At 40.2% G+C, this 22,231-nt stretch overlaps 1 protein-coding gene across 2 annotated transcripts; it reads right to left on the minus strand.

Annotated features, from left to right (window-relative positions):
- Positions 1–936: 936 nt before the first annotated feature.
- LOC142661374 (nicotinamide N-methyltransferase-like) lies at positions 937–17,538 on the minus strand. 2 transcript variants are annotated; one of them, XM_075838754.1, is made up of 3 exons: positions 17,062–17,538; positions 3,184–3,391; positions 937–1,721 (listed from the first exon to the last, which is right to left on the minus strand). In XM_075838754.1, exons 1-3 carry the CDS (start codon positions 17,213–17,215, stop codon positions 1,301–1,303), a joined length of 783 nt encoding a protein of 260 aa, XP_075694869.1. In that variant the 5' UTR covers positions 17,216–17,538; the 3' UTR covers positions 937–1,300. The 2 variants fall into 2 exon arrangements, with proteins under 2 accessions (XP_075694869.1, XP_075694870.1); XM_075838755.1 differs by lacking the exon at positions 17,062–17,538 and adding an exon at positions 15,855–15,919.
- Between the last annotated feature and the right edge of the window lie 4,693 nt (positions 17,539–22,231).

The following is a 22,231-nucleotide window of genomic DNA, read 5'->3' on the forward strand; positions in this document are numbered from 1 at the left end:
TAGACTCATTCATTTTTTAAAGAGTCTAAGCAGCCAGAAGTGCTTATGTTTGCTCTCTCAGGCATTAAGAAGACTTAATTTGCATGTGTAGTAGAGAATCTTCCAGATCCCTGACTTCCTAATTAGGTGGCCATATAGTGGGTGTCCAGGCATACACTGACTACCCTTAAGTAAAGCATCTTATAGATGCCCTAAAACATAGAGCACTGTTAGGTGATACTTTTAAATGATAAGTATAAAACCCTCTACTATGTGTATGACAGCAAAGTTAAAAGGGTTAAACAATTTAGAAAATCCAGCTTATATATACTCTAGGGAACTCTGAGTTAATATAGGTAGATCCTTTTTTAAGGCATCGATCACATCTGCATTCTGCTTTTTATTGTTCTGCTCTTTCATAGATCGCCTGATGGAAACCAATGGCACATGAGGGAATCTATTGACTTTAATAGGTTCTGTCGGGATTCTGTCATGGTGTCGGTAGTTTTGCTGGACAAAGTAGCGCAGCATGCGGTACTATTTTATCCAGCATTCTTCACCTAATGGCTATTACGACGCAGATGTAAACACAACATAGGGACCCTCATTTCTTGTCCAGATTGGAGAGCAGTTACAAAGAGCATCTCTCACTTTGGAGGATCTGCCTGGTTCTGCCTTACACAGACAACCCATTGATATGAAAGGGCACTATGTAATTCTTGATTTTCCCTGTAGTGGTGCTGCAGGGAATTCAAGCACTTACTGCCAGGTTTCCCTACAGATAACAGATGATTGTTGAGGGTCCTAGCAGGGGGACACTTTGTGATGAACTTATTGTCAAGGGCCCCTCTAACAAGTAGGGATTGTCAAATGTGTACAACCTCTTTAAGTGTAAATCAAACTTAAATGTAAACTCATAGATGTAATATGCCTCCAATTGTATCTAACACTGGGAGGTTTAATTTATTTTCTTCTTTCAGACATGGGAGGGAAATACATTACATTGTGCAATTTCTGTTTAGCACATCAAAATATATGATATATATCACAGAGTATTAAGGTATTTTTTTCTCAATAAAAGGGTCTTGCACATATTTCTTCTCAACAGCACACCATGTGGTTAGGCATGCAATTACAAAAAACACTTGTTTATGGCTCTAGTTGTAACAATATCATTGCATAGGAAGAAATTGTTGTAGAGAATGTAATCCCAGCATGTCAAAACAAAAATTAAGGCATGCTATAGCTATTTAGAGGTAAATGATAACCTTAAATCAATATATGTCCATGGTCAATGGACACCTGGATTCTTCTATTTGCCTTAAAGTCTTTGGGCCAGAAGGATGAACACATTTTTACAATCAAACTCCTTGTCTGTATAATTTAAGTCTTTAAACGTTTGAAGATCTTCAACTGTGCACCCACTCTCAACCACCGCTTCCTCCAGAACATTTTCATCAATTGACAAAACTGGAAACTTTGCCTCTCCAACCATGTAATAAGAAGCTCCTAAGTAATCACTGATAATCAGATGTCCTCCTGGTTTGACCAGAGATACAATGTTCTTAATAGCATTTTTAAAGTCTGTAATAGTTTTGTGCCCACAAATAATGCAACCTGCAATTAATACACAGTCTGTCAAAGGAAGGCAATGAGGTTGTAGTGGGTTTGTCAAGGTGATATCGGACTTCATAAGAGAAACGCTACTTCTTATCTTCTCTTCCTTTCCCTTGGTGGTTGATCTAGAATGGAAAATTGGAGTAAATTTCAGCAGTGAAATAACTGAGCTAGTTGTGTTAGCTTGAGCACTGACCGAGTGACTTGTAAACTATGTTAGATGTTAAAAGAAGTATATGACAATGTTTTAGAACGTTTATTGCTAAAGTTACTTTACACTATTAAAAGGGGTTATCTAAGGTTAAAAATAAGGGTTGGTATTTCAGAAACAGCACCATTCTTGTACATGGGCTGTGTCTGGCATTGCATCTCAGCCTTATTAAAGTGAATAATGGCCTCCCACACCAGACGTAACTCTATTTCTGTGAAAATAGAGCTTTCTTTCTACTAGAAGCCTTGTAATGAATATCAAAAACCATAGAAGTTTATGGAATATAATACATCTAAATCTCATAGATACGAATATAAGTTTACATGTACTCAATTGCACCCAATTAAGGAAATGTATGAGATTATAAAAACATGGCTGTTTTTATCCAGGAACCGCACCACTTTTGTCCATGGACTTTGTCTCGTGTTACAGCTCAGCCTCATTTACTTTGGTAATTTTTAAAGAGGACCTGTCACCTCTCCCGACATTTCTGTTTTTAGTAAATCTTGTATTCCCCATAAAATAAAGATTCTGAAGCATCTATTTTTAAAACTCTGAGACCCCTACCGTCGCTGAAATGAAGGTGCAGAAGCATTCAGCAGAGCGCTCTACTTCTTCAGCTGTGATCGGCACTCCTTGTTGGGCTGAAGTTGGGCTCACATAGAACCCTATGAACCCATCTTCAGCATACCAAAGAGTGCCATATAGCCCCCCTGTACATTGTGCCATACAGCCCCCCCTGTAGATTGTGCTATACAGCCCTCCTGTAGACAGTGCTATACAGCCCCCCCTGTAGACAGTGCTATATAGCCCCCCCTTGTAGGTAGCGCTCCCACTTCCCTTGTATATAGTATCGCTCTCAAACAAAAAAAAATTATATTCACCTAGGCTCCGTTTCCCCGACGAACGGAGCAGCTCCTCAACGCCGACAGGATCATTGCGTAGGCCGACGTGATCCAGTGACGTCATCACGCCGGCCTGCGCAGGGATCCTGACCCTATACCTCATAGGCTGCAAACCGAATGTGGCCTGTAGTCTATGACAGAGCAGGGAGATACCTCCCTGCTCTGTCATAGTGTTAAATAGTATCTGCGTCGTAAAGACGCTGATACTATTGAATATGACATCACTGCCGCTGTAGCAGCCATAGCGGCTGCTAGCAGCGCCACCAGGCATGGGGGGCCCGTCCCCTATACACATTAAATTGACAGACAAGTAGGTTCAGCTAATATTTATGAGCTGAATGACAAATTGCTGCGGAATAAAAAAAAATCTAATCTGGGTTTACATTTTCTACATAACAACATAACATATAGTGGGAAAGATACCAGTAAACAGACTAATGTTCTGGTGCTTTACTATCAAGCATTACTTACCCATTGTTTTCAAGGTCACAGACAAATCTCAAGTATGGAGACCAATCGAATGCATCATTTTCACTATTTAGCCATTTCTTAATTTCAGTTAGGTTGCCTTGGAAATAGTCAGTCAGATAGATCTTTTCAAAGCTTTCACATGCTGATAGGATATAATGTATAGAGGGACCAGAACCAATCTCAATGAGGCTTTGACCTTTTACACGACCTAAGGAATAAAAAAAAGTCATGTTCAAAGAATAATTCTCATCACAATTTTTAATTATTATTAGTTGTATAGTAAACAATAAGCATGTTAGGGTCAGTTCACATCGTGTTTTTTGGCACTGATTTTGATGCGGAAACCGCATTGGAATCAGTGCCAAAAAACGTCTGAAATCGCCCCCATTGATTTTGCAGTTAAAGGGGCGGTTTACCAGCATTAATGTGCGGCCACTAACAGGATGTTTGACAGCCGCACCGAACATGGTGCCGGCGCCGTTGTTAGCCGTGTTGTGACCGCGTCAGGGCCGTTCAGTGTGTACTTACCCTTACCTGTGCCGAGGTCTCTGTGGGAGGTGGGACAGGAGAGCTGTGTCAATCATTTATTATTAATGATGAATCCTATGTTATCTATATATACACGTAGGTGTGACTATCCATTGTAATCCTGCCTGTGATGATAATAGATGACTGCTGAGAAGTGATCTCTACAGAACAGGAAGTGTCAGTCTATTGTGAGGATCAGTGGCCAAAGTGAAATCTGAAAGATTTCAGGATTATTTTTTTTATATAGAAAATAACATGGAAATAGTTACATAGTTAGTAAACAGAAATATGTCCATCAAGTTTAACCAAGGGATGGGAGGAAAGAAAGGGATATGGGTAAACTTTGTTTTACCCCCTATTGATCCAAAGGAAGATTAAAAAAACAACCCATAAGGCATTAAAGGGAATGTGTCATCAAAAATGACCTAATGTTTAAATTGAGTTTCTATGGTAAACTTATTTTTTAAGGATTTTGGGTGATTTTTTAAATTATTTTCTTTGTCATTAAATATTATAAAATAATCATGAAATCTAATTTTAATTATGAAAAAAATATAGGTGACACTTTCCCTTTAACTTATTTGCCTTAAAAAGGAAACATTTCCCTCCTGAACCAAAGTGGCGATTTGATTGGATCCACATTCAAAAGAATACTTTATATTCAAATAGGAGCTGATATATATTTTTTCTAAGCTTTTTTAAAGTCATCTACTGTTCCTGCTGTGGTTATTAACCCTTTCAAGACCGAGCTCATTTTGACCTTCATGACCAGCCCCATTTTCTCAAATCTGACATGTATCAATTTATGTGTTAATAACTCTGGAATGCTTTTGCCTATCCAAGCGATTCTGAGATTGTTTTCTCGTAACATATTGTACTTTATGTTAGTGGAAAAATTTGGTCAATAAATTCATTGCTTATTTGTGAAAAACACCAAAATTGAGAGAAAATTTGCAAAAATTATGATTTTTCTCATTTTAAATGTATCTGCTTGTAAACAGATAGTAATACCACACAAAATAGTTACTATTTTACATATTCCATATGTCTACTTTATATTTGCATTGTTTTTTGAACATTATTTTATTTTTCTAGGACGTTACACGGCTTAGAACTTTAGCAGCAATTTCTCAAATTTTCAAGAAAATTTCAAAAGGCTATTTTTACAGGGACCAGTTCAGTTCTGAAGTGGCTTTGAGGGCCTTATGTACTAGATAGAACCCATAAATCACCCCATATTAAAAACGGCACCCCTCAAAGTATTCAAAACAGCATTCAGAACGTTTCTTAACCCTTTAGGCGCTTCACAGGAATTAAAGCAAAGTAGAGGTGAACTTTACAAATTTTATTTTTTTTGCTGAAATTCATTTGTAATAAAAAAAATTCTGTAACACAGAAGGTTTTACCCGAGAAATGCAACTCAATATTTATTGCCCAGATTCTGCAGTTTTTAGAAATATCCCACATGTGGCCCTAGTGGGGTAATGGACCGAAACACAGGCCTCAGAAGCAAAGGTGCACCTAGAGGATTTTGGGGCCTTCTTTTCTTAGAATATATTTTAGGCACCATGTCAGGTTTGAAGAGGTCTTGTGGTGCCAAAACAGTGGAAATCCCCCAAAAGTGAGACTGTTTTGGAAACTACACACCTCAAGGAATTTATCTAGGGGTATAGTTAGCATCTTCACCCCACAGGTCTTTTGCTATATTTATTGGAGTTTGTCTGTGAAAGTGAAAATCTACTTTTTTTTCTGAAAAAATATTAAAAAAATAATATTTGCAAGGAATAAAGATTAAAAAGCACCCCAAAACGTGTAAAGCTACTTCTCCCGATTATGCCAATACCCCATATGTGGTACTAAACTGCTGTTTGGACCCACGGCAGAGCTCAGAAGGGAAGGAGCACCATTTGCAACGCCCTGGAGTAAGCAAAACAGTGGAAACCCCCAAAACTGACCCTATTTTGAAGACTACACCCCTCAAGGAATTGTTCTAGGGGTATAGTTAGCATTTTGACCCCATGGTTTTTTTGCTGAATTTAGTGGAATTAGGCCGTGAAAATGAAAATCTACTTTTTTTCTGATAAAACATAGAAATGTTTAATTTTTACAAAGAATAAAGTAGAAAAATCACCCCAAAATTTGTAAAACATTTTGTCCTGATTACAGCAATACGCCATATGTGGTAATATACCCACGGCAGGACTCAGGAGGGAAGGAACAATATTTGGCTTTTGGAGCTCAAATTTAGCTGGAATGGTTTTCGGGTGTCATGTCGAATATGCAAAACCCCTGAGGTACCAAAACAGTGGAAACCTCCCAAAAGTCCCTTTAGGGGACTGGAACGAGCGATCATTTCATTAGGTCGCTGGTAGAATACACTGCAATACTAATGTATTGCAGTATAATGTCATTTTACAGGCTCCTGTAACAGCGCTATCGCTGTTCCTGTCCGTTAGTCCCGGGTGTCAGCTGTAATACACAGCGGACACCTGCAGAATATGGAGCGGGCGCAGCGTGTGAGCCCGCTCCATATATAACCCCTCGCACCACGACATGCTATTAAGTCGTGGTGCGCCAAGGCGTTAATGCGCAGCCTCTGGCTGGTTCTCATAGGCTGCTGTGCATGGCAGACCCGGGGGCTGTTATATGGCCCCCCGGTTCTGCCTTATAACCGACTGCAGCACCAGCAATCGGTACCCGGGAAAGTTTGTTGTAGCAACAAACTTTCCAGTTTGTTATAGCAACAAACTTTCCAGTTCGTTGCTACAACACACTTTCCCTGCGATCACATGACCGGGACCTGATCTAATCAGGTCCCGATCATATCTCCGGGACCAGAGGCAGGTGATAACAGCGCGATCCGGGTGTCAGCGCTACTCTGAGACACCCGGATCGCGCTTTTAACACCCACCGTGAATACACGTCGGCACTGCACAGAGCCCAGCAAGTGCCGACGTGAATATACAGTGGGCGGTCGGGAAGCGGTTAAAAAATATCCCTAAAAAGTGTTAAAAAATATGTTTAAGATAAAAACATATAGAAACTATAGATCATTTTCTCAATGACACATTCCTTTAAAAAAAAATGTTCAGCTAACTAATTTTATTAAATGTTATTGTTAAGGATCTGCCAGGCACAGCTTCTGTATCCACCCCCATAGGTAATCAGTCTGCACCTGCTTCTATGTCTGTGAGACTGACTCCATCTTCCACCACTCAGGATGGCAGGCTTAGGAGTGGGAGAGCCTATCACAGCCTAGCCAGACGGAGCTAGCTCCCGCCCTCCGTCTATTTATACCTGCCTTTCCTGTTCCTCCTTGCTTGTGATTCTTCTCTGTTGGTTTCCTGGCCCTGCTGCAGCTTCTTGAACTACTTGTCCCTGCTTCATATTGACCCTGGCTTACTGACTACTCTTCTGCTCTGCGTTTGGTACCTTGTACACTCCTGGTTTGATTCGGCTTGTTCACTACTCTCCTGCTCTGCGTTTGGCACCTCGTACTCTCCTGGTTTGACTTGGCTCGTTTACTACTCTTGTTGCTCACGGTGTTGCCGTGGGCAACTGCCCCGCTTCCCTTTGTTCTGTGTTTCCTTGTCTGTTGTCTGTCATGCACTTACTGAGTGTAGGGACCGTCGCCCAGTTGTACCCCGTCGCCTAAGTGGCGGGTAGATTAGGGCTCACTGGTCTGTTTCCCTATCCCTGTCATTACAGTTATTCTTATTATGCCTTAGGATGGTACATGCATTGTGAAATATTTTTACCCTTTTCTCCAAAATACAACATCCGATGAAACATGGCACTTTTTTTCTATTGGATTTATAGGGAAAAAAACTGTGATTGCATGCATATAAATCTGGAAACATACGGTACAGTTGGGCCCCATAGACTCCTATGGATGCAATATCATGGCTCTGTATGGAGCCGTAAGATAGCAGTGTGCCTAAATCCTCAGAGATGCTTTTTGTCTATGTCTATTGACACCTCCTGCACTTTGTATGACAGGAAAAGAGAGCCGACAACTGTTGTGTACACATTTCAGGCTCAGAAAAATGGTTGTCAATTTCTGTGCTCATTCCGCTATTGGACTGATAAATTACTTAATATATTTAGTTTTCCCAGCAGTAGCCAGGGGTGTAGATAAAGGGGAAGAAGCAGTAGCAGTTACACACCTGGACCCTTGTGCCTTAGGGGTGCAAGGGTCCCTGTGAAACATACGATACCAGTAATATAAATGCCACATGTTAGGTTACAGACTTTTGCATCGGGGTCCAGGAGCTTTCAGCTATGCCCCTGGCACTAACTAATACAATATTTCTCCTATGGATAATGATATGGTTGTTAACGTATAGGTGTTTTTACATAACTTACTTGAATTGCTGATGAGCTGAATGAATATCTTAATAATTTGTTTAGACAACACATTGAATTTTAAGCTCAAAAAAATATTTGAGCATTCCTAAGCAATTTGGTGGATAACATTGAAGGTCTCGGGAAATCTTCACCAATCTCCAATAAAGGGGTTGGCTAGTTTTATATAATATTTGCTTACTTGGGAATGTTACAGGTTTGTGTGTAAGATATTTTCAGTTGTTTGTTTAGTGGATCTCCAAAGCTACAGTTAGGTCCAGAATTATTAGGACAGTGACACAATCTTCATGATTTGGGTTCTGCATGCCAACACATTGGATTTGAAATGAAACAACTGAGATGCAATTGAAGTGTAGACTTTCAGGTTTAATTCAAGGGGTTGAACAAAAATCTCCTGTGAAACTTTTAGGAATTGCAGCCATCTTTCTACACAGCCTCCTCATTTCAGGGGCTCAAAAGTAATTGGACAAATAACATCACCATAAATAAAATGTTTTTTTTAATGCTTTGTAGAAAATCCTTTGCAGGCAATGACTGCCTGAAGTCTGGAACCCATGGACATCACTAAACGCTGGGTTTCCTCCTTTGTGATGCTTTGCCTTTATTGCAGCTGTCTTCAGTTGTTGCTTGTTTGTGGGTCTTTCTGCCTTAAGTTTTGTCTTAAGCAAGTGAAATGCAGCTCGATCGGGTTGAGATCTGGTGATTGACTTGGCCATTGCAGAATATTCCACTTCTTTGTCTTAAAAAACTCCTGGGTTGCTTTCACAGTATGTTTTGGGTCATTGTCCATCTGTACTGTGAACCGTCGTCCAATCAACCCTGCTGCATTTGGTTGAATCTAAGCAGAAAATAAATCCCTGAACACTTCAGAAATAATCTGGCTGCTTCTGTCTTCAGTCACATCATCAATAAACACTAGTGACCCCATGCCTTTGACAGCCATGCATGCCAATGCCATCACACTGCCTCCCCCATGTTTAACAGAGGATGTGGTGTGCTTTTGATCACGAGCCGTTCCAAGCCTTCTCCATACTTTCTTCCTCCCATCATTCTGGTACAGGTTGATCTTAGTTTCATGCTGTTCCAGAACTGGGCCAGCTTCTTTAGATGTTGTTTGGCAAAGTCTAATCTGGCATTTCTATTTTTGAGGCTGATTAATGGTTTGCATCTTGTGGTAAACCCTCTGAATTTGCTCTCATGAAATCTTCTCTTTATGGTAGACTTAGATACTGATACACCTACTTCCAGGAGAATGTTCTTCACTTGAGTAGATGTTGTGAAGGGGTTTTTCTTCAACATGGAAAGGATTTTGCGATCATCCACCACTGTCTTCCGTGGATGTCCAGGCCTTTTGCAATTCACGAGATCACCAGTGCACTCTTTTTTTTCAAGAATGTACCAAGCTGTTGATTTGGCCACCCCTACCATTTGTGCTCTCTCTCTGATGAATTTCTTCATTTTTTTCAGCCTAACGATGGTCTGTTTCACTTGCAGTGAGAGCTCCATTCACCTCATGTTGTGGGTTCACAGCAACAGCTTCCAAATGCAAATGCCACACCAGGAATCAACTCCAGACCTTTTACCTGCTTAATTGATGATGGATTAACGAGGGAGTAGCCCATGCAGACCATTAAATATCATTTGAGATAATTGTCCAATTACCTTTGGTCCCTTAAAAAAGAGGCAGCTACATATTAAAGAGCTGTAATTCCTAAACCCTTCCTCAAATTAGGATGTGAATACCCTCAAATTAAAGCTGAGAGTCTGCACTTTAAGCCCATATTGATTATATAACTGTATATTTAATATGTTTTGGTAAACAGCTAAAATGACAAAACTTGTGTCACTGTCCAAATAATTCTGGTCCTAACTGTAAATGATTTAAAAACAACATTCTAAAGGGGAGACAATATGCTGATCCCTCCCTGGCTTTCTATTTAACTTACGGTACCTAGCAATCCATGCTCCAGTGCTGGGGCTGGCGGCCATATTTGCCTATTTCACAAATGTACAGAAGTGCTAACCTTCCTCACCAACTTTTTACTAGTATAATGAGTGACGTCAATGGATCCACAGAAGAGTGTAAAGTTCCATGCGTATCATCTGCAGCCTGTGGGCTCTGTATCTAAACAACGGCCCAAACATACTCAGCTCGTGTTAAACAAACAGCACTGCTATGCTTCTCTTTAAGAAATATACTGGAAAAGAAATAGGGCGCATTTAGTACTCTAACGTCGTAATAAAGTATCTATTACAATTCTGTCCCCGAGGGTTGAGCTCAGAGACTGCAGCTTTTGTGGTGCCATGTTTCTTTATGTACGTCTTGCTATATTACACAATATATGCACATGGATACCTATGGGTTTTACTTACATCCACAGACCAAAATTTAACAGAAACTACCATATGAAGCCCTCGGGTCAGAGTTCGAATCCGACCAAGTGCAACATATGCATGGAGTGTGTATGTTCCCACTCTGCAGGTTTTCTTCGGGTACTTTTGTATCCTTCCACACTCCGAAAACATACCGACAGGTTTATTGGCTTTCCTATGAAATTGTCCCTAGTGTGTATCTTAAATAAGTCTCCTTAAATTATTATTATAAATTATTTCTTTTTAAAACGCATACAAAAATAGCATTTATATGTACAGTATTTTTTTTCTCTTCGGTTTTTGGTGTTTTTTTTATTTTTTGTTCTTTTAACTTCTATCAAGAAGCCTGTGGAGAAAATGACAGAAAAAGCTCCATATCTAGTGCATACTGATAAAAATACCACTGATCCAAAAACCGCTGCAAAAACCCCCAAAAAACATTATGTTTCTGGACATATTTTACTATAGCCTTTAAACAAACATCTAGCCCCAGCGTTTTAGTAAGGGAAAAAAAAAATTTCACCGAAAACACTACAAAATGCTGTGTGTGATACCGGACAAGGGGAAATTAGATTGTAAGCCCCATTAGGGACAGGGACTGATGTGAATAATGACAAACTCTGTACAGCACTGCCGAATATGTTGGTGCTGTATAAGAAACGGGAAATGAAGAAATTTGTGATATTTATAAAAACTTTAGTATCCCTTGAAGATTTTTGTTTTTTGAAGTAGAAAAAAATTGAGAATAAAAAAAATATTGTATATGTTATTTCCATGATTGGAGTAACAGATGTGATGAGAACTGAAGTATTCACATTTACCGTCAAAACAGGTTAAAATCATTGGTTGAAAAAGCTTCTGTTGCTGAAATTAAGTTCATCACTTCTAGCACTGTCACGCTGACAGGAATGTCTTGTAGTATGTGCACATTGCAGCATGTTTGCCTTGGGCTCTAAAACAATTTTTTTCAGTTTAGTCATTAATAAATGTCAGTAGTTATTGACGGAACACTGGTTTACGTTATGTCACAAAACAAGTGTTGTGCAAAAACCTAATATCTTAAATGCAACCCTTACCCAAGATGTGGGGCATAAAAACAAAGGCTTATTGTAGTAGTAAGAGAATGACTTCTGCAGGTGCTGGTATCTGAGTTGCTATTGTTAAAAAAATATTGTATCTCTTGCTAAAGTTCAACCAGGCAGGGCCACTTTTATAGAAAATGTCCCCCTCCTCTCCATTTTTAGACCATTTTTCACGTAAGCTGCATGCTTATACCGCTTTACAATGCTTATGTAATACTCCCAGACTGTGTCCACATAATATTGCAAATATAGCCTATATAATACCTCCATATAGTGCCAAAATAAGATTATCATATGTAGCCCACATAATACCACCAAATATACTGCCCAAAGAATATTCTGTCTTTTTTTTATCGAAAATGGGCCCCTTTCTCTAATTTTAAACCATATGTTTATACTTCTTTACAATGCTTAAAGAGGCTCTGTCAGCAGATTATCAAATCACTATCTCCTATTGCATGTGATTGGCGCTGCAATGTAGATAACAGTAACGTGTTGTTTTTTTTTTTAAACGATAATTTTTGGCCAAGTTATGAGCAATTTTATATTTATGCAAATGAGCCTTTCTAATGGACAACTGGGCGTGTTTTCTCTTATTTCCAACTGTATTGTGTTTGTAACATCTGGGCGTGTTTACTTGTTTTACTAGCTGGGCGTTGTGAATAGAAGTGTATGATGCTGACGAATCAGCATCATTCACTTCTCATCGTTACCATCCAGCTTCTGGCAGTGCACAGACACACAGCTTGTCCTTGCGCGTCCGACGCGATGAAGTTCCTGTGGGAGGAAGTGAGTGACGTCACAGCGTGATCTCGCGAGAACAAGCTGTGTGTCTGTGCACTGCCAGAAGCTGGGCGGTAACGATGAGAAGTGTATGATGCTGTATACAGAGCAGCTGTATTGTTCGCTAAATCCTCTACCTGTCAGGACCGCAGGACACGCAGTATCCACCTGTTATCCATCACATCGAGGTTCATAGGGACTGACGGATTCAAGTCTTAGCGAAGGATACAGCTGCTCTGTATACAGGATACAGAGCTGCTGTATCTAAAAAAGTAAACATAATTTTTAATTAAAACTAATTTGAAAGTTGCACCAAACACACTGACTGCCATTTTTATAAAAAACAAAACACTTTCAAAGGTTTACATAGCCTTTAAATGGAATCTGGGAACTGAATGGCAAAAGTGCTCAGCTGAGCGCCCTGTACCTCCGGCTGTGATTAGGGTGAAAATGAGCTCTTGGACAATCTACGTGAGCCTGTCTTTAGCCTGACAAGGAGTTCTGATCACAGCCGAACGCTCTACTTCTGAGCGCTCTATTTCTGATACCCCCACCGTAGTTTCAGTGACGGTGGGGGTATCAGCACACGGAACCCCCCTCTATAACATATCAAATGTTTTTAGAAAATCTAGTTACTTAAGATTTATCCATTGACTATCTAAGGATGTGTAAGCGTGCAAAAAAAAGAACCCCACTGGAACATAATTATTAAGAGAAAAAAGGATCAGCCATGTTGCATTTATGTTATTTGATGTTGATTATGGGGAGTTGGGCGAACAGAGCTGGTTGGCTGGCAGCTATCTTAGGCTTCTTTCACACTAGCGTTAGTATACGTTTACCTCTCTTCCCTCAGAGGAAGAAAGGATTGAAAGATTAAACGGAAAGCAACAGCTCCGTTAGAACTACCATTGATTTCAATGGTAATTCTTTTGTATCAGTTGCTTTCCGTTTGCTAGGTTTCAGGTTTTTTTATGGAAACAAAAGTTCTGCAGACTGCACTTTTGCTCCCATCTAAAAAAAAACGGAAACCTAGCGAACGGAGACAAACGGAAAGCAACTGAAACAAAAGAATTACCATTGTAATCAATGGTAGTTCTAATGGAGCGGTTTCTTTCCGTTTAATCTTTTGATCCTCTCTTCCTCTGACGGAAGAGAGGTAAATGTATATCAACAGTAGGATGAGCTTAGCCTTATGTATATGGGGTGCTTTACTCTTACCCTTTTACACTGGCCAATTATATGGCAAACAAGAGTTCACAGAACGCTTGTTCCCGATGATTGCTCTTAGCAACGATCAGCCGATGAACAAGCAGCAGAAAATATTATCATTGTCAGCAGCAAATCTCCCTGTGTAAACAAGGAGACATGCTGCCGACATGATAGAAATGTATGGGGATGAGCGATCATAGTAATACATAGCTCCCATACATAGCTCCGTGTGAAAAGACCAAACGAGCGCCGATCAACAAGCTGTCTCGTTGATTGGCACTCATTTAAACAACCCACGTCACACCATGTAAGAGGACCTTTACTTTGGTGATGTTTTTCACTTGGCTTCACAATAATGCAGCAGTGTGAAAGAATGTATAAGAAGATCCTCATTTCAGTCCATTGCACAATGCTGGCTAAATGCTAAAACCGTGATCTCGGAGCAGAGATAAAATAATCTGGTGTGTAATTTATGAGATTTTCAAAACTGAGTGAAGTATTCCACATTTTAGACATTTTGCTGATTTTCAAGGGCCAGAAGCAGCATATATTTGTTACCTTCCTCTGCAGTATGTTAAAATGCAGTGCCCTACTAAGTGGTAAACAGTAGTTCCCTTTATGAGATTCCTGTTATTGCTCAAATGCAGTGATGACATTTATTTCCTCAGTAGTTTATAATGAAGATTATACTTTAGAATATCCAATGTTCCTATATTTCAGAAATACAATTATTGTTAGGGTCAATACACACAGCCTTATTATGACTCCGTTTTGTTTGGAGCCGTATTATGGTTCCCAGAGAATTTCATGGGGCCTCTACTGTACCTTTGTATGCCCCCGAGTTCATACAAAGGCATACATGCATTTTTTTGTCGAATTCCATACAAAGATTTGCTTCTAGAGGAGAATATCTCTGAATATATGGCAACCCACTGGACTCTATAATAGTGCACTAGTGTGCACTGCCGAAGGGGCTCCGTGTACACAGCTCTGCCATGGGCATGAGCCCTAAAACTGTATCCATGGCAAGTGCATAGTGTAAGATTTATGATACACGAGTCATCAAAAAAACAAATTCACCTTTCATTTGCCTCAACATTTATCACAAAACATTACATATGCCTAGAAATTATAAATTTTTTACCCCTTAACGATTGCCCACTGTCTATGTCTTGCTCTAACAGCAGCCTGTGTAAGGGTATGTTCACACGGCTTAGCAAAATACGTCTGAAAATACGGAGCTGTTTTCAGGCGTAAACAGCTCCTGATTTACAAACGTTTTTGTAGCCACTCGCGTTTTTCGCCGCATATTTTACGGACGTTATTGGAGCTGTTTTTCAATGGAGTCAATGAAAAATGGCTCCAAAAACGTCCCAAGAAGTGACATGCACTTCTTTGACGCGAGCGTCTTTTTACGCGCCGTCTTTTTACAGCGACGTGTAAAATGACACCTCGTAGGAACAGAACATCGTAAAACCCATTGAAAGCAATGGGCAGATGTTTGTAGGCGTAATGGAGCTGTTTTTCCAGGCATAATTCGAGGCGTAAAACGCCGGAATTACATCTGAAAACAGTGCGTGTGAACATACCCTAATAGTGACACAGTGTAATGTATTAGCATACAGGCGTATGCTAATACATTATAAGTATAAAATAAAGTTGTAAATAAAGTTATTCCTTCAAGGGAATGAAAAAAAAATGTAACAAAAAAATATATATTTTATTGCCCATCCATTACAAAAAAAACCCTACTCATATTAGGTATCTACACGACCGTAATAACCTGAATAATTAAATTAACAGGCTATTTAGCATAAAAAGGTGAACAGGATATAAAATAAACAAAAAAAGCAATGCTGAAAATCACTTTTTCCTATATTCACGCCACGAAAATAAATGATATAACTTACACAGTAAATTCTTTCTACCAGCAAACCATAAAAAAATAAAAATTTCTCCTGCATACAGCCACATCAATGAAAAAAGAAAAAAGTTATGGCTGCTAAAAGTCAGGCCTTTTAATTCCTGGTCATTAAATTGTTAAAACCAGACACTTCCTTCTTTTTGAAACATAGGTCTTTCCCAATTTATATTGCAAATCATGTTGTGCAACAACATTATCAGAATAGAAGACCAATAAATACATAAAAGGTACTGTAGTTTTTCATATTCAGGCCATGTTCACACAGGGTAGATACACTGCGTAAAAGTTCACACTGTATCCGTCCTGGAACCTGCAGCCAATTCCGCTCGAAAACCGCACTAAATTGTGGTGTCGTTTTTCAAGCGGAATGTCCACTGCTGTTGAAGATAAAAAAAGTTTATAATTACCCGGGTCTCCCTTGTCATGGTGATGCGTCCCTCTGTTACCCCCAGGCGTTGTCATAGCGACACTTTCTTCTGTTCTCCGTGCAGTCCGGCCTCCTGGGATGATGCTGCAGCTCATGTAACCAATGCAGCCTGTGATTGGCTGCAGCAGTCACATGGGATGAAACTTTATCCTAGGGGGCCAGACTGCACGGAGAACAGAAGAAAGTGTCGCTATGACAACGCCTGGGGTTAAGGCCCCATGCACACGACCATAGAATTCGTCCGTAATGGCGGACATGTCCTATCTTTTGCTTTTTACTGACCGTGCTCCCATACTTTATATGGGAGCACGGGCCGAAAATGCGGGTGGCTGTCCACGGGCACGACCATGTGCATGAGGCCTTAGTATGAACCTTTTTATTCATTTTAAAACAAAAACTGCTTCTTTTTCTTTCCTGAGTTGCGATTTCTATGGTGGAATCGCAGCGTTTCCACCGCAATAATCGCAACATTTGCTATTTGTTGCGTGTTTTCCCTCCCATTAAATTCAATGGGGGAAATCCACATTAAAGAAGCAGCGATTGACATGCTGCGGATTAAAAAACTGTTTTAATGTTTTTTCGGCTGATTTTTACGCAGCGTGTGGATGAGATTTGTTCAAATCCCATCCACTCTACTGCTACTGTACTACTAAATTAGTTTTGGGAAATCTGCAGTGTTTACACTACATCTTAACATATCCTTATAATATTTGCCTCTTTTTTTTATCCAAAAGACAATTTAGTGTCATGGATATCCCCCTTGCCAAGACGTCTATGAGTTTATAAATAAGATAATGTTTCTATGTTATCTGCAACAGGAGTTAGTAAAATTATAGACCAAAAAACATGTTCTTTTGTAATCTGTCAGTAAACTCGCCTCTGACACCAGGTATTATATACCGACCGATACTAACGCCTCGAGCACACGACCATTGTGCCACTCGGGCCGTTTTTGACGGCATCCGAGTGGCACCCGATTGTCTTCACAGACCCATTCACATTAGCGGGTGAAACGGGTTAGTGAAAAATGATCCGAGTCTCCGATCTTGTCCTATCTTTCCTATCTTTCCTCGGGTCACTGACGGGACTCGGCCGGCGCACACGGTCGTGTTCATGAGGCGTAAATCATTCTTGCTGCATTGTGAATTCGATGTTTTGATGGATACATGATAACAATTCTTACATACCTGAAGTAAAAACATTACTCAGAAACGTCAGCAAAAATATTGACTCTTTATCAATTTTCTGGGTTTTGGGGTCTACCGCATAGAACATATCCAGATATTTCCTTGCATCAAAGTTCTTGTCATATACGTTGTCTGAAGTGGATCCAACCTCCATGCTTTGTTGTCACAGACCTGTTGACGGTAGGTGAAAAGTTCCATTCAGTACATTTTATAACTGTTCGCTATACTGTAAGTCTAGTCCTAACATCTACTACCGCAAAATCGCCATGACCGATGCGCTGCCAGTTTTGAAGTTACATCCTCTCAGGTAATATATATATATATATAACACTTTTACCTTTGACTATCAGCATTATTATTTCAGGAATGACGGCCTTACCTTCCCTAGATCGTCAGCTTGTGATATGCAGCTTGTGAATTACCTCGGCATAGCTATGCAGCCTTTGAAACTTTGAAACCTGATGCGTATGTTGTAAGTACACTCCTTCCTGTTGTAATCAGAAACCTTACAACTTTCTTGTGGGTTACGTTAACACTTTTACTGCTGCACAGCCCTTTCACCATTAAAGGACTTCTCGAAAATACATTCAGTACTAAAAATCATGAAAGTTGCTAAATCATTTTCATTGCCGAATATTGTCTATGCATAAAATGTAATATATTCTTCTTGTCTATAGACGGTTTTTGTTGGCCTTATGCTCCGCCCATTTATGGAGGACACGCTCCAAATAACGGCATTTGCATCACAGTAATGCATATGAACTCCTTCATTACAGCCCTAAATATATACAGACCATCTAAATAAATACAGACTCCTCATAGACCCCAGATACCCTAAAAAAAAACAGACCCCCTAAGGAAAAACAGATCTGATAACACTTGCCTCTAATTAAATACAGACCACGGACCATAACCCTAGTATAGACCGCCCAACAGACCACTTTTAATACAGAGCCGTCTTAATATAGACCTCACAACAGACCTTCTTTAATACAGACCAAAGACATGCAGATACTGAACTCTCTTCATTCCTCCTAAAGTTCTACAAGGTTTTAAAAGCTTCAGACTTGCTGTTTCCGTCACCATTGCCCCATAGTACCCCTGAGGATGCCATGTCGGTGAAACATTTCGGGGGGCTTTGTTTTGTAATTTTTAACATTCCATCAGCTCAGAATCAAATCTGTGATAGCGGTCTGCAGACGCTTCCCTCTAGTATAGACAGTATATTATTTCTACTGCTGTTAGCAGAGACTGACCATTACATCTATATGAGTGATAACGTTTCTGGCTCATGGGTTGTCTTTAGAATATAAGCTACGTGCCTTTAATAAAGGGTATTTTCATTATTAGGAAATATGTGAATAGAAAAACCCAATACCTTCTGTTAATAGTGCGGAAAATAGGGTTAGTTGCCTCATAGGCAAATTGTGTTTTCTCTTCACTCCTGGGCGCTGCAGATATCATCCTGACACTGGTCCAGGCGTCAGGACATTGTCTGTATTAGCACTCGAGAGGGATGGGAACAGGTGGGTATATTTTGACATTGAACACCATTAACGAAAGGGTCGGCATAAGAGAAATGTGTGTTACTATTTTATAAATTTTTTACTATTGGGGAATGGGGTAGGTGCTTTTTAACACTGTCTTTAATTATTTAGGATTGCATTATGAAGGTCCATTGGGGGTTCCGTTTAACTTTCCGGGTTTCGTCTGCAAGAATTGGGCAGTCTACAGCACTATTCTTTCTTTCTAAATGGTACTCCGATAGAACCCTGACAGACCCTTTGAAAGTTAATGGCTTTAGTCGATGAGCCATAACGCTAGTGTGAACAGAAACTTACATGGGGCACATGTTTTGCTATCTGTCCATTTAACTACTTTTAACAATGACCTTAATTTAATACAACGAAATGCTAAGCAAACGCATACATAATATCTTCTTAACACTCCTGTGCCCATGACGTCATTAAGATGTTTTAGGTTTTCGTGATAGCCAATCAAATGCATTTCCTTTTGCATTGGAAACACAGTTCTCCAAATAAGCCGTTTTAATGACAGTCCAACCCAAGCAATGGTGGCAATTTCTTTACTGTTAAACTGCTAGGTTGGTGTACCTAATAAACTGAGTATACATGAGTCTCTACTGTATGTCCAAAGGAAGTCTCTAACTATCTCCTGCCTCTTGACCTTCATAAACAATGCAGTCAACTATGGCGGCTGAATGTCCAAATTGTCGACACGGCAGGTTTATGACGTTTAAATCTTGTGTACTGTAAAGCTAGAATGCTCCTTCATACCTTTACCAGCCAGTAAATGCATTGTACTGGGTGGAATAGTACAGTAAGAGCAAATAAAATATCTAAGATACAGTATAACCTTCATAAGTGCTATATAGTATGCATAAACACTTCCGGATAAATGCAGGCGCAAGAGTACAATACTGCATATTGGTTTAGAAGTCACTGTATATATATATATATATATATATATATAGCAGACAAAATATATATATATATATATAATCCTGGGAAAACTGGTATCTAAGCAAATGTTCTTAGAAAAGTAAGCATTTTTTACTTAAGTGAAATTCCTGGTTGTGATCAAATATCATGAAAATGATTGCACAAAGAAATGGACGACTCCTCACTGTAAACGAACCTTGAGGATCCCTTTACATGGGTAGATAAACTGCCCATACTGGGCGCCGATTGACAAAACAGTATATGGTTTGTGGGGGGTCTGTAAAGAGGATAGCAGTTTGGACTGGGGTCTGTATAGGGATAGTAGTCTGGACTGGGGTCCGTATAGGGGATATTAGTTTCTGGGTCTATGTAGGGGATAGTAATCTAGTCTGGGGTCTGTATATGGGATAGTAGCTTGGTCTGCGGTCTGTATAGGGGATAGCAGTGTGGTCTGGGGTCTGTGTAGGGAAGAGTAGTCGGCTCTGCGGTCTGTGTATGGGATAGTAGTCTGGTCTGGGGTCTATAAATGGGGATAGTAGTCTGGACTGGGGTCTGTATAGGGATAGTAGTCTGAACTGGGGTCTGTATAGGGGATATTAGTTTCTGGGTCTCTGTAGGGGATAGTAATCTAGTCTGGGGTCTGTATATGGGATAGTAGCTTGGTCTGCGGTTTGTATAGGGGATAGCAGTGTGGTCTGGGGTCTGTGTAGGGAAGAGTAGTCGGCTCAGCGGTCTGTGTATGGGATAGTAGTCTGGTCTGGGGTCTATAAATGGGGATAGTAGTCTGGACTGGGGTTTCTATAGGGGATAGTACTCTGGGCTCTGTAAATGGGATAGTAGTCTGGTCTGGTGTCTGTATATAGGAGATAACAGTCTGGTCTTGGGTCTGTGTAGGCGAGAGTTTTCTGTTCTATGGTCTGTGTAGGGGATATTAGTCTGGCCTGGGGTCTGTATATGGGGATAGTAGTATTTTCTATGGATGTGTATAAAGGAATAGTCATTTGGTCTGGAGTCTGTATAAGGGCTTATTCAGACGAGCGTAATACTCGTCCGTGTGCTGTCCATTAAAATAACTGACAGCACACAGACCCATTCATTTCACTGGGGCTATTCAGACATGCGTGAATTTTCACGCAGCTAGTATCCGTTGCGTAAAACTCACTGCATGTCCTATATTGATGTTTTTTTGCGCACCTTGTCGCCCAATGAAGTCTATAGGTGTTGGAAAACCGACAGCACATGGGCGACATCCGTGTGCTGTCTGTGTTTCACTCATCAGTCACAAAAAAATGCAGAGAAATTAAAAAAAAGTGCTTGCTCGGACGTGAAAAACCCATGCCACCCACAAAGCACACTGATGCCTCACGCAACGCACACTGATGGTACACGGACATGCACTTCTGGAAATAAGCTGCATTTTTTACGCATGCAAATCGGACATGCTTGTGTGAATGTAGGCGATAGTAGACTGGTCTGGAGTCTGTATAAGGGGATAGTCTGGGGTTTTTATTTAGGGGGAGTCTAGTCTGTGACTATATTTAGTGGTAGTCTGTGGCCCATATTAGTTCAGGGGCTCAGGAGGAGCTCTATTTATTTAGGTCTGGGGTCAGAAAAGGAGTGTGTCCTGGAAAAGGGTGTCACTCACTCAAAGAGAGTCCCGATCTCCCTATACTCCATTTAAAAAAGTTGGCAAGTATGTTTTACATGAAAGGGCCTCTAACTAATTACATTATTCCTGTCAGGGGTATAGCAATAGGGGGTACAGAGGTAGCAGTCGGACCTGGACGCTGGTGTCTGAGCGGGCTAAGAGACCTCTCTATTACATATGAACACACAAGTATTGTAAATGGATCTTAGTAGGTGGGGTCCCCGTTACAGACTTTACACTGGGGCCCAGGATTTTCAAGATATGCCTCTGCCGCCTGTCAGTGGAGAAGAGCAGAGTTTAGGAATATATCTACTGTTTTAGCACTGTCACTAATAGGATGGGTGAATTGAAATTTTAACTGGCCCCTGTACCAATTAGTAGTCTTTCTTTTTCAGTGATATGTGAATTAATCTTGATCCCACTTCCAGTTATCTGTCCCCCTTTGTGGTACTGTGGCTGGCACTTATATGGTAGCATTGTGACCCCTTGCACATTTACTGTATCATAAATGTCAATTTCCGCACATGTTTTCTGCAAACAGAAAATTTGTAGCATTTACGCAACGTATGCAGGCCCCCTTATAGGGAAGATTGTGGCTTGCACTTTTATGGTGGCACTGTTATATGGACACTGTGGAGGATATTCTAATAGGGGCACTCTAACACTCCTTGGGGGCACTGATACTGGAACTCCTGTAGGGTCATTATGGCTTGCACTCTAATGGGTGTATTGTGGGCAGCACATTATGGCACATTTGTCTGGGGAACAAAAAGAGTTTGTCCCTTTCTCGTTGCTAGAGGCAAAATTGCATGGATATGACTGTGGATGAAGATTGTATGGGGCGGTATTTCCCAACTTTTTTACCGTGATGGAACCCTTTAAAAATGTTACACTATATTGAAGAGCATCTAGTAACATGGATGCGTCATGCCTATCACACTGAAAATTAGAGCACAGAACCCCATTGCTTTACCTGCTGTATCATTACTGTGGGGAACAATGCTATATGTAGAACTATACTACAGTGGGACAGTTCTATGTATTTATTCCGAAAGATAAT

Source organism: Rhinoderma darwinii, chromosome 10 (assembly GCF_050947455.1).
Source record: "Rhinoderma darwinii isolate aRhiDar2 chromosome 10, aRhiDar2.hap1, whole genome shotgun sequence".
In the NCBI taxonomy this organism is placed as follows: domain Eukaryota; kingdom Metazoa; phylum Chordata; class Amphibia; order Anura; family Rhinodermatidae; genus Rhinoderma; species Rhinoderma darwinii.

Bases quoted from the DNA above. Each gene is read 5' to 3' on its own strand.
- LOC142661374 (XM_075838754.1), bottom strand. From the start codon at position 17,215: ATGGAGGTTGGATCCACTTCAGACAACGTATATGACAAGAACTTTGAT. The intron at 3,392-17,061 runs GTATGTAAGAAT...TTTATTCCTTAG, and splicing joins GAGTAATGTTTTTACTTCAG to GTCGTGTAAAAGGTCAAAGC. The intron at 1,722-3,183 runs GTAAGTAATGCT...TTTCCATTCTAG, and splicing joins TGTGACCTTGAAAACAATGG to ATCAACCACCAAGGGAAAGG.